The 13,668-nt window shown below is 42.3% G+C and overlaps 1 protein-coding gene across 1 annotated transcript in view; it reads left to right on the plus strand.

Annotated features, from left to right (window-relative positions):
- The window catches only part of map3k10 (mitogen-activated protein kinase kinase kinase 10), a 37,374-nt gene extending 26,531 nt beyond the window's left edge, over positions 1 to 10,843 (plus strand). Inside the window, exons 5-12 of the mRNA XM_079513422.1 lie at positions 112 to 287; positions 987 to 1,233; positions 1,613 to 1,729; positions 2,114 to 2,252; positions 3,184 to 3,296; positions 4,140 to 4,378; positions 8,117 to 8,657; positions 9,067 to 10,843. Coding sequence (XP_079369548.1) covers positions 112 to 287; positions 987 to 1,233; positions 1,613 to 1,729; positions 2,114 to 2,252; positions 3,184 to 3,296; positions 4,140 to 4,378; positions 8,117 to 8,657; positions 9,067 to 9,467 — 1,973 coding nt within the window. The 3' untranslated portion in view covers positions 9,468 to 10,843. The remainder of the gene's footprint in view (positions 1 to 111; positions 288 to 986; positions 1,234 to 1,612; positions 1,730 to 2,113; positions 2,253 to 3,183; positions 3,297 to 4,139; positions 4,379 to 8,116; positions 8,658 to 9,066) is intronic.
- The last annotated feature ends 2,825 nt before the right edge of the window (positions 10,844 to 13,668 follow it).

Consider the following 13,668-nt stretch of genomic DNA (forward strand, 5'->3'; position numbering starts at 1 on the left):
CATGGTGTTTCGAGTGCAGAGGGGGCCGGGCACAGAACTATGTTGTGTGAAGAGAAGTCTGGTTTTTGGACGGTTTTTGGACACTATTTCTTTGTTTTCTCTTTTGTCCAGAGTGCTGGAGCCCAAACCCCCGCACTAGACCCTCCTTCACCAATATACTGATGCGGCTACTGGCAATCGAGAAGTCAGCCATGTTTCAGATGCCCCTGGAGTCCTTCCACTCTTTACAAGAAGACTGGAGAGTGGAGATCCAGCAGATGTTTGATGAACTCAGGGCCAAAGAGAAGGTGGGGAGTCAGGAATAGTGTAACACATATGCTAGTACAGGGGTTCCCAAACTGTGGTGCGTGCACCCCCTGGGGTGTGCGAGCACCTCCTAGGGATGAAAAGACTAATGGTGCTTAAATATATGAACATTATAACATTATGCCAATATATGGCAAGTATATGCAGAATATATGCCATATTCAGGCTCATATATGTGCATATATGTGTCTATGTAAAATAGACACTATGCCTATTTGCTCAGAGACTATGACGTCAAATTCTCCATTCATTGTCAATAGGGATTGACAATGAATGGCCCCTCAAAAAATGTTCATATATTCCATTTCAGTCAGCTAGGTCGGGAGGTAAGTGGGGGTGCACAGCCAAAATAGTTTGGGAACCGCTGTGCTAGTACAATGTTCAGTACATGGAACAATATTTCAGTACATGGAAAACACAGACTAACCTTTAAATGGTGAAGTCACACAGCATGAAGGAGTCTTCTCCCTCACTCACTAGAGGTGTTTATGCGGAATTACCATAGCAACACACTCTCTGCCTGAAGAGGTGTCATTTTAGTATTGCCAACATCTCATAGAATTATTCTCCATTACTGTTCTCCATTATCTCCTCTCCTATACTTCCATATCCTATCCTTCCATCTCCTCTCCGCACTGCATCCCTGCTCCTGTCTTATCCTAATGTCTTTAATGGTGTAGGAACTGAGATCATGGGAGGAGGCGCTGGCAAGGGCCGCCGAGGAGCAGAAAGAGCAAGAGGAGCAACTGAAGAGGCGTGAGCAGGAGCTGGCCGAGAGAGAGATAGACATTGTGGAGCGAGAACTCAACATCATCATCCATCAGATGTACCAGGAGAAACCCAGGGTGAAGAAGAGGAAGGGCCACTTCAAGAAGAGCAGATTGCTTAAGCTAGGCCGAGACAGCAACTGTATCAGCCTGCCCTCTGGTGGGTAACATGGAGAACTACAAGCATTGTTGCTGTTGTTGCTGTTGAGCTGTTGTCAACTTAGAAACTCTGAGCACACCAGAGTTGATATGATAACTCTCATCTCACAGGGTCCCCTCTTTTTGGTCTTTGGAACAATGTGAAGCAAAAGGCAAACATCAATCATTCATACAATAAAAGCCTTTCACCCTCATCATAATCCCTAAGATAGTTTAATTATGTGCCCATTTGTTAAAAATGTATGTGTAAAATCCGCCACATCCAGTGTTGGCAATCTTGTAAAATGTAATTGATTCTTACATATATAGAGGTTTGTAAATAATATATTTCTGACACGATATTTAAATTTCTCTTTAATTTTCTGCTTTCCTGGTACCAGGCTTTGAGCATAAGATCACAGTACAGGCATCTCCAAGTATAGACAAGAGGAAAGGAAATGAGAGTACCACCCCTCCTGCTAGCCCAGGAGTCATGCCAAGACTGAGAGCCATAAGATGTAAGTACAGCTCTGTGTGTGTGTGTGTGTGTGTGTGTGTGTGTGTGTGTGTGTGTGTGTGTGTGTGTGTGTGTGTGTGTGTGTGTGTGTGTGTGGTAGCCTGGGTTCCAGCCTGATTTGCTGCGTTCCGTGGATCTGAAAATGTCAGTAGTAGCGCTGAGTAGCGAGTGACATTTCAGAATCACGGAACACAGCGATTCGGAATGGGCCCGGAATGCACAGTTTTGTGTGTTTGTGTGTATGAGCACGGAATGTGCACACCGAGTGTAATATTTTGTATTATCCCTCAGTGATTCCCAGTAATATGAATACTTGTTATATTTTAATTGTCCCTCAGTGACTCCCAGTGATATGAATACTTGTTATATTTTAATTGTCCCTCAGTGACTCCCAGTGATGGCAGTAAGACATGGGGTCGTAGTGCTGTATGCAAGAAGGAGGACCTGTCTACGAGCAAGAAGAAAGGACGCACATGGGGTCCTAGCTCCACCCACCAGAGAGAGAGGGTGGGCGGGGAGGAAAAGTATGTGTATTTAGTATTTAGAAAATGGCTACCCTTTACATTTGTTTCATTAGAAGCCATAACACTGAGCAGTCTCTGAAACACAGCCAAAGTTGTGCTCCACAAATCACGTTCAACCCAGATTTGGCTGAAAAACAAGGGGTTCGTTCTACTGCTATGCTACCAAAATGTGGAATGCCCTACCAACAGTTGTTAAAAAGTGTTGATCCTTACTCTCCTTCAAAACCGCTCTAAAATAGCACTTACATAGTATTGTTATATATTTGTCTGTCACTAAATGTTTAAATGAATTGAATACACAGGACCCTAATGGAAATAAGCCATAGTGCTTTCTTGGTTTAGGGTCATCATTGTATTTGTATTAAACTGTACTTTTTTTTGCAAACTGTAAAAGTATTCAATCAATCAAAGTTATGACCATTACATCCTGCTCAGTGCTGTAGTCCAGGTTCAGACGGTATGGGCTTTTTTTCAAAAACCTCTGCACCGCATACTATATATAGAGCGTATAATGGTAGACTACACCACTGGTCCTTTTTAACTGCTACCGTCGATGGCTGTGACATCGTAAAATGGTAAATAGTGCATTTATATAGCACCTTTATCCAAGGCGCTTTACAGAGATTGTGTATTACATTCACCATTCACACACATTCACACCAGTCTGGCAGAGTGCTGCGGGTTCGACTCCCGATTCCAACGGCCTTTACTGCACATCACCCCCCATCTCTCTCCCCATTTCCTGTCATCCCTCCATACAAAATAAAATAAAAGGTGAAAGCCACAAAAAAACATGTAGCTTGAGAACCACGCCTATGGACAGGCCGGGCCAATGTTGATTATTTATGTTTATCAATGTTAATTAGTTATTTCATAATCGGTTTGAATTTGAGGTGTTCGTACTTAACATTGTCGGTCTCTCTCCACATAGACTGAAGTCACTGGGAGAAGGGTGCAAGGTGTGGTCATCCAGTGCCCCGAACCTGGGGAAGTCCCCCAAACATGCACCCATGACTGCTGCCTTCTCCAGCCTAAATGAAATGGGTGAGTCTCTGTCATCGTTATAATCTTCCTTAAATCAATGAACATGAAATAAAATATTATAAATAATGATTACACATCTTGGTTGAATGCTCAATTCTCATTGGTCAATCACAGCATTCTACCTTGATGCCACTTTAAATTGAACTTTTGTTATACTTTGTCAAATTATTGTTTGCAACACCCTGTCTGGGTTTATTTCTCCATAATAGATAGATAGATAGATAGATAGATAGATAGATAGATAGATAGATAGATAGATAGATAGATAGATAGATAGATAGATAGATAGATAGATAGATAGATAGATAGATAGATAGATAGATAGATAGATAGATAGATAGATAGATAGATAGATAGATAGATAGATAGATAGATAGATAGATAGATAGATAGATAGATAGATAGATAGGATTTGAACCTAGGTCCTCCACATGCCAATATTTGTACTGTTGACACAGGGAGCATGTATAAAGACAAGTTATTTCCACTTGAGGTTAATGCAATACCTCTTGTCACACAGTCCACTACTGGGTCACCGTATACCCAACCACAGGATAAGAATGTCCCAAAGGAGCGAGGAAGATCATAGCCTGGCTCCTGCCCTGAATCGCTAGCCACGCCCATTAAAAATACATGTTTGTATTTCGGAAAATCATGTCCGATCATGGCAATTGCGTTACAGTATATTGTATTCTCTACCAGTATTCTCTACCAGTGCAGATTAGCTTTATTCACTAAAATAAGGTATGGGTTGCTTCTCCCATGTACACAAAATGAACACTGGATTTTCTAGTGTCTTCACTACTGATCTTTCTACTCTTACTCTCCTTTCCAATTCCTTAGAGGAATGTGGCGAGCTTGAGGAATCGCCAGGCTCTGTGATGCCTTCAGACCCCAGCAGCAATGGCGCGGTGGAGGATGCAGGCCTGGGACCTGGAAGCCTGGGGACAGGAGTGGGCCACCAGGACTCCCTGCGTCGCTGCAGCCAAAGGAAGAAGAGTGATATGCTGCTATTAGGCTGTGCCTCTCTTCTAGGATCTGTGGCCCTGGGACAGGACTTACTACAGCTGGGGAAATTACAGGTACATAGAAAATAGCAATTAAAAGAGGGGGAAGATAAGAAAGACACTGAGAGTATGAATGGCTCACTATGAAAGTAGTGAGTAATTGGAAATATTCCCTTCAGTCTTCAGATAATAATTAAAGCTGCACTTAGTAACTTTATAGTTTCCTGCGGAAGTGCTGAAATGCCTGCTTGCTCTGGGTAGAAATACATTTTTGACCTTCAGGTCAAAATTCGTATCAAACAAGAAACAAGGGGGCGACTGCTGGCCTAGTGCAGGGGTTCTCAATGTTTTTGGCTGGGGACCCCCGGAAATGCTTTGGCCATGTATCGCGAGTCGCGACCCTCGCCCTGCCCCACCCCAATACAAACTAACTAACTAACTTAATAATAGAGAAAAGATATCATAAATGAATACTGAAACCAGATATAATCATTAAGGAAATGTATGCATGTACTATGTAAACTTTTCATTTCCATTTTCCAGCCATTCAGTTGCAAAACAATATATATATATGTATAATGTAAGTCGCTCTGGATTAAGAGCGTCTGCTAAATGCCTAAATTGTAAATTGTAAATTGTATATATATATTTTTTTATAATTTGGGGACCCCTCCAAATAATTTGACGACCCCCCCGAGGGGTCACAACCCACGGGTGGTCCAGGCGCATACCACATACAGGCTCTAATGCCTGACAGTGTACAGCGGGTTCAAATTCTGATCCCGACGTTTCTCTCCCCGTTTCCCTCTCTCTCTCCCCGTTTCCCTCTCTCTCTCTCCCCGTTTCCCTCTCTCTCTCCCCGTTTCCCTCTCTCTCTCCCCGTTTCTCTCTCTCTCTCCCCGTTTCCTGTTCCTCTCCACTATACTGTATAAAAGGCAGAAAAGCCAAAAGAATCTTAAAAAGAAAAACAAGTGTCAAAGTCTGTGTCCAACACAGGATCTAAATGTATCAATAGAACAGCTAAGCAGAGAGACCAAATACAACCACCCCAATTATATACAAAATAGCATTTTATTAGTTTCTGCTTTTATGGTATGAGGAAGAGACAGGGCCGGATTAACACCTCTGAGGGCCCCTGGGCACTGAAGCTCGAATTTTTTGCTGTTTTGGAGCCGTTTTGGGGCAGTTTTATGCCGTTATATTGGCCTATTTCCGGTCGCCTACCCCCCCCAGAGTGACAGCCAATCTAGCGCATTGTTGCACTTTTCAGCTGCCCTTCTCACCAACAATAAAACACTAATCTTTTTAGACACCATTTATTTCATTCGGATTAGCAGGGAAATTTTCTGTGGACCCTGGGCACGTGCCCAAAGTGCCCATAAGGTAGATCCGGCCCTGGGAAGAGATCTTCTGAGGAGTAGAGATGATATCATCCTTGCATCGTCCTATGCTATTACATATTCTGGTTTGTCTGTTTTGCCAGACTCAGTATCATGCAGTGCTGTAGTCCAGGTTTTTCAGACGGTATGCCATAATGATTCCCTGCGCAACATACGCACGTATAGGCTATACGCTTGTGCGTGGTCAATGGATGAAATGATTAGTAGACAGTATACGCTTTTTTCCCGGTACGGAATACTACATACCGCCCGGTATATAGCGAATAATGGTAGAACACACCACTGGTATAAAGTCAGTATAATAGTCAGTATTAGGGTCAGTTTAATAGTATCATGGTCAGGATCATACTATCATGGTCAGCATCATGGTCAATATCATAGTATCATGGTCAATTGGCCAATTGCATTTTAGAAGAAAAAGTGCTTCACAGCCATCATAGAAATGTAGTCAAAAATGTGAAATATTTGTCTTTGACTAGTAGAGTGCAGTAAAAGTATCACAATATAAATCTAATATATTAAGTTAAATACTTGAATATTAGTGTTCTCCACTGTTTTCTACCAGGGATCCACCACCTGATCCAGCCGACACCTGCCCCTCTATACCGGAAATCATGCTTGGCTGGGCCAGGCTAGTTAAATACATATACTCCAAAAATGTACTCGAGTAAAGTACTACTACAATGTACTTAGTTACTGTCCACCACTGGTAATGGTATATTCATTTGAAACTAGAAATTGTCCTGAGTAGAGCACAGACTTCCACCAAGGTAAAACAAAGTTTGTCTATAAGACAAGTGCCAGTGTTTCTGGTGCCATGTCCCGTTTTGGTCAATAGATCATCATGATGATGAACTTAAACATTGAGTAATCAGGCCCACTTAATCAGGCCCATGATGCAACCTTCTTAAAAACAGATGGATGGTGCATGGTGTTGTTAACCTGACACAAAATTTATGTTAATTTTGTGTCAGGCCACAGCCACTAGCCACGAAAAGTTAATCAGTTCTTCCTTGAGCCAGGACAAAAACCTTTCTGCCATGTGGAGCAGGGCTATATTATGAAATGACTACTACGCCACTGTCACAAATAGGAGTGAGGCATCCTACAAACACAATGATTAGCCATATACTGTATATTGGACAATGTAACTGAACAAGGTAAAGTTGGTACAGGTTCAGAATGAACAGAACCAGAGGCTGATGTAACAAAAGTGTTTTTGTTCATTCAACATATATTCAAGTTCAAATACAGAAGGGAAAAGGGGTTATTCTAGCTGGGAAATCATGATCCCAAAAGTGGGACTGAGCCCAAGGGCAGGTGATATAGGGTGAAGGCTTTAGTGCCTACTGGGTCCTCAAAAACTAAACATACACCAATCAAAACAATATAAATACGCAAGCAAATAAAGTAATTAAAGTAATCACAGCAAAACAAATCCTAACCATGCGATATTAGTTAAAGGCCCAGTATGCCTATGTCCTCAACACCACTATGGTACAACAAAGCACAGTCTCAAATACAATATGGCACGGTTAGCCTGGTTTGCAGCCTGATTCGCTGCATTCTGTGAATTTGTTTTGTCGCGAAGTGACAGGCTAAAAAGGGAAAGGTTGTAGGTTAGTTATTCTCCTACAATAGATCACATAATACATCTGGTTACCCCTCAATACAAATTAATTATACAAAATATAGCAAAATGACTAAAATAGATCAAAATACCAAAACCTATCCAGTCAATATACTCAAGGTTCCCACTGATGTGGTTAAACCGGGAAAGGACCTGGAGGCTCTCGAAGTACAGAAGATAAATTAGGCAGTTGACTAATTGCATGTCCCTCATGTCAAAAACTCTATTGACCCTTTAATGACTAGTCTGGCAGCATCCCAGCTCCCCCTCACAAAACACCTGCCGAACTCTGCAAATATGAAATGAAATGAATTATGAAAGCAACATTTGTTTGAGGTTTTCTTACCAAGTACTAGGCTGTACAACTCATGCTTCCAGCCAGGTCCCCAACAAACACTCAAAAGGCCTCAAACATGGTCACCCATTTTATACGCTACCCTTAAAGGGGCAGTGCTACAAATGTTTAACGCGGGAGGAGAAATTAGGTCATATGTGCCTCAAATATGACGTAGATTTGTGGCAACACAAAGATTAAATGCCATTGACAATGACAGGAAAATGTACGTCATATACGTCATATGTAGACGAGCAAATCGGCTAACCAATCACATAAATCCAGTTGTTCATGAGATGATGTATGATGATGTATAAAAATCACACCCGCACTTCACACGGGTGTGATTTTTGAGTGGTGCAACCACTCCATTACAAAGCTATGTGTGTCCCTGGGGAGGGAGGGAGGTAATTATCTTAACAATCTGTGTTGTTGCTGTGTCAATGTAGGTACTTCAGGATGAGCAAGACTTCCGGGAGGAGCAGCGCAAGAAGAAGGAGGGTCTATTCCAGCGGACGGGACGCTTCAGACGCAGCACCTCTCCACCCAGCCGCAACCTTTCCCTGTCCCTCGCCCGTAACCATGACTCTGCCCTTCCGTGCATGGACCCCTCTCCCTCTGTCACACTCCTTTCCTTGTCGTCGCTGTCCGACTGCAACTCTACCAAATCCCTACTGCCTTCCGACCTGGAAGATTTCCCCTCCACACCTGCAGCAGGGATAAAGTTGCCGGTGGCGCCCCCTGGCCCCCCCCCTTCCCTCAACCCCCTCCTAGACCTACGAGCAGAGAGCTTTAAGAAGGAGCCCAACCAGTCTCTAACCCCCACCCATATCTCTGCTGCCATGGCCCTGAACAGGGGACACCGACGCACCCCATCAGACGGGGCAATACGACCCAGAGCCCAAACCCTGGGACACCGCAGGACCCCTTCAGATGGAAGCATGCCCATGCCTCCTCCAATGGGGGTACCCTCTGTCACAACACACAAATGTGAGGGGCTTGGGCTGGGGCTATTGACAGGCTTATATTTTTAGAGCCTTCTGATTAATCTGTCCATTCTGACTATTGTCCCTTCGTTGACTTGACTTGACTTGACTTGACTTGACTTGACTTTATTATGGATCCCCATTAGCACTTGCTTAAGCAAGTCCTGGGGTCCAACACAGCCATAAACACATCATACACAACAACATACTACATATACTACACAGACAATAGTTCACGTACAAAAAAAATGTTTCAGAATCCTACCGTTTTACAATATTGAACATTTCATGATCTCTGATTTCATGGGGTTACTCATACCTCTTACAGTTTTGCAACAAATAATTATTTTCCCCATCTGTTCCTTCAACCTACTAAACCAACTTAAATATGAATCTCTCTTGTACCTCCGTAGGCTCACAGGAAAACACAGATGCCCCTCGTCTTCCTGACCCCACCTCCATACTTCCAGTGGTGCATCGACGCAAAGCCCCTCCTCCGCCCATCCCTGACCCGGATCCATTGTGTCTCATCAACCCCCTGGAGAGGCCCAAGACACTGGAGTTCGCTCCCCGACCCAGACCCACCCCAGCACGGGTGAAAGCAGACCCCTGGAAGATGGGCTCCCTCTCCCGGACCCTGAGTTCATCCCCAGGCAGCAGCTGTGACAGTCCGCTGGGCTCAGGGGACAGCAGTGCTAGCACAGCGAAGCCCAGCTTGATGGACATGGACGTGGAAGGCCAGAGTCAGGACGGCACTGTGCCCATGTGTGGACAGATGCAGGCTGCCACTCTCTGTGGACAGCAGTACTCCTAAGGACTGCTTATGCTGTCTTAGCCTAGCAAGTGCAGACATTGACATTTTTCCCATGCTCCAAACATCTCACCTGCTTGCCATGTTCTCGTGTAGGCTCTTATTGGAAGCCAGCAGCGCGCCCCTCTGTCTTGAGTGTATAACATGAAACAAAGTCTCAACGCTAAAAACATTTAAAGCGAAGCCTTTTCCTACAAAACCACCAATCTCCTATGCCTTGCAGTGTGCTCACTGTACTCTCTCTCTGTCAATACTCACCTTACCTAGCTTCTATAGCACTTGCTCCCCCTTCAGAAGCCATCGTTAGATGCTCCTTGTTCACTCTTCAAGCTCTTTTGTTTAGTTTCTTTTGTCTGCTGCTTTTCTCCTGCAAGATTTGTTTTGTTCATTAAAACCTTATAAAAGGCAAATAGCTATTGAACTTCCCAGAACTTTTGATGCTTGCCGTTTGTTCCTACATTATATCCATCCATATGTGTGTTGTAATCATGTTTACCGGCAGTCTTTTCTTGTGCTCGTATTGTATCATTGCATTCATCTTTCATATTTGTGATTTACCACCTTTTACTACAAATCCTGGAATGTAGGGATAAACTTTGATTCAAATTCTTAGTGGGCAATAGGCCCACAGAAAATAGTATGGTTGAACTAATTCTAATTCCACTTAAAATTCTTAAATGGAGTGTCCTTGTTGATATTTTGCACGTCTGCAGTGTAGCAGACTAGCAGTGTGGTCCACAAAACACACACCCAGGCCACTTCCCTTATAGAGGGTATGCGCATGCATAAATTAAGTGGCAAATCAAGTGGCAAAGTGAGTTTAACGTTGTTTAACGCTGTGTAATGCAATCAGATAGGACTTTTCTGTTTGGATGAATGGGCTGTCAAGGCCAGGAAGTTGTTTCTTTGCCACTCAGTAGGCGTTCCCGCGTAACTTTCGGGTATGATGATGATGTCACGGACTCACAGTCACACGCATACCCTCTATTGTCTTTCTTGTTCAGACCCATAAATAGTACATACCTTGCTGCATCTTCCATTTAGTTATGTAGCCTTGCTCAATAGAAGTCTCCCCGTTCAAAGGGCAGCCAGCCCATAATCGTCCATCCTGTACACAGTAAAGATCTCAGTGTTAATTTAACTCTGAGAGTGTAGAAAATAGTAAACTAAAAGGAAAATGAAAATGTCGTTCATCTCTGTATCTGTACGGGGTATCGTATCACCCTCTCCCCCAAAGAGATATAGCCATTATATTCTCACAGCACAACAGACTTCTCATATCCCCGCCCTTGTACTATAAATACAGAGAGTTTATTTTATCAATTTCTGAACTGTTCCTGTAATCACCTTTTAGGAAAGCATTTTCTATTGATTTAGCAAACCTGGTGTGTGTGTGTGTGTGTGTGTGTGTGTGTGTGTGTGTGTGTGTGTGTGTGTGTGTGTGTGTGTGTGTGTGTGTGTGTGTGTGTGTGTGTGTGTGTGTGTGTGTGTGTGTGTGTGTGTGTGCGTGCGTGCGTGCATGTGTGTGTGCCTTTCTGTAATGTCTACAGTGTTTTATGTGCAAATGAGCACAATTGTGCAATTATTTTTGTTTTCTGTGTATGTTATTAAGTATGAATGAGATCATGTACACGTAACATAGGATGATGCTACACACATTCTGATATCTATCCATTCATGACAGAATCCATTTTCCACTAGCAATCTACCTACGGCTGTATGGAGCTCATAACTACCTTTGCTTGTGTCAAGAATGACCATTTTGAACTGATATTCTCCATTCTGCAACTGAACAGTTTTCACAGTTTAAAAGCCATGTTGTGCATCCAGTTTGTCTTTGTATGGACTATTGAATTTGGCACTGTGTGCTTCAGCCATGACTTTGACAAATCAACATACTGTAGAGCTCTTGATTTTCTTGCTCTGAAGTTGTTTAAAATGAGGATTATGGGCACAGTGCTGCTGGAAGGAGCTGGAAAAAACACCACTTCCGTTGTTGTCATTCTTTTTTATTTAACTACCCAGTTTGTCCACAAATGGTATTTAATTTACTGTGCAAATTTCTATGGGAATGTTTGCGTGCGTGTTTGTATGTGTGAGTGCGCGCATGTGGCTGTCCCATTGGTCGAAGGATGAGCCAAACTCATTCTCCTTGTGTGGTTAAGAACACTCAGAGTATTTATTGAATTTATTGTTATTATTGGAATAATAATTAATTATTGTTATTATCTTCCCGGAATATCTGTATATATTTGTTAATATAACAAACCAAGGACAACCTAGGAAACTAATGACAGTGCACTGGCAGCTGTCTCACATCTCAACCTGTGATATTTTTGGGTGAAATAATTAATAAGAACATGTGAAATGTGATGAATGATTGTCCTGAGAGACAATAAAAGAAGGGGAAAGCTGCCTTGGGGTCTCTGCTTTCATTTATTATGTTTTTGTGTTTGTTTTTTGTTTTTTTGATGTCCCACAGCTACCATTGGTTGTCTTTCTTAGGTTATCCTGGATCCAGTTTTTTGAGTGTGTTGCAATATTTTCAACTGCTGGATAGGCCTATTTGCAGTCTCAGCATAGTCCACCAGGAAAGAATGCTGCTGCAGTACCTGAAAATGTCCTCTTGATGTCATCAGAGATCCCAAACGATGTCATACCAGACAAACCATTCAGTGTAATGTTTCTTCTTGGTACACACAGTAGAGTGGAATTATCAAACTGTTTTGAGAGATGACGTCTTCTTTTTGGATAGCATACCATGTACAATATCTAATCATATATTGTATGTTGGCACCAGCAACCAGCATAGAGGTGATAGAGGTATAGTTATTTGCTGTACATACACTGTAAAGATATACAAATACAGTGCATGCATACATACACACAATAAGGTGTGCTATATGAACAAGGGAAGGGTCCATCCTGATCCTTCCATATCATTTTCTATTCAACAACTTCATTTTCAGGTCCGTCATCCTCCCCCCCTCCCCCTTTTCTTTGTTGTTGCTTTTAATAGCATCACGATGGAAGTGAGGACTGGTTGCTAGGTAACTGGCTGGCGTCTGGACGGGTGTTTGTTGGTGATCACACTGACAGACAGACATAGAGCAGTTGAGTGCATAATAATAATAATACTGTGTGTGTGTGTGTGTGTGTGTGTGTGTGTGTGTGTGTGTGTGTGTGTGTGTGTGTGTGTGTGTGTGTGTGTGTGTGTGTGTGTGTGTGTGTGTGTGTGTGTTTGTGTGTGTGTGTGTGTGTGTGTGCATCAGTATCCTAGTGTCAGTCCTCCTGATCAGTATTCTGTTTAGTATTCCAGTGTCTCCTGGTCAGTCAGGGGTGCTTTTGGTTAGACATATCTCAAACCCTTACCCTCATCCTAACCTCCCACGGGGCAACACACCTAAACCTAACCTTAACCCTCTCCCAACCCTTAACGCACCCCTCACCAACCTTAATCTGGTCGTTTTAACGCACCCCTCACCAACCTTAATCCAGTCGGACTAATGCTATGTCTAACCAAAGTATGCCTCCCGTCAGTATCCTGATGTCAGTATAGTGGCTGCCTTCTCCAAACACCATGAAAAATACTTTGATTATCAATTTATTCTTAGACAATTTGTTTAATATTTGGCATCAATATATAAATAACTAATTGCATAATTTTTTACAACATGTATTTTAATCATTTAATGTATTTTCAAAATGCTAAATACATATGTATCTCAAACTAATTTCCCAGACCAGTATTTTGTACTCATTGTGGATTGTTTTGTATTGTATCAAAATACCGTTTGTTGTATTTTCGTCCATCTCTGCGCAAGAACGCAAGCAGGGTTGTCAGTAGGCCTAGTGATTGACACGTTATGCCTAAGGGGGTAGTGAGGAGTGACATAACATGCACCATTTTAGCCAGTGGTGGAAGAAGAAGTACAGTAGGCTACTCGGATGTTTTGTTACTTTTGTAAAAGTAGCAATGCCACAAATTACTCATTTATAAGTAAAAGTCCAGTATTCATTTCATTAATTTAAATCTCATTTCATTCAATTTACTTTATTTGAGTAAAGGTAAAAAATGCTCCATTTCAAATTTGTCCAAAATATTTTGACAAAAATGTGCATTAATAATCTAAATCTGAAAAGTAACTTGTAAGTTGTAACTAAAGCTTTCAAATTGTTTACTTGTAATGGAGTTAAAAAGTAC

Source organism: Electrona antarctica (assembly GCF_951216825.1).
Source record: "Electrona antarctica genome assembly, chromosome: 11".
NCBI lineage: Eukaryota > Metazoa > Chordata > Actinopteri > Myctophiformes > Myctophidae > Electrona > Electrona antarctica.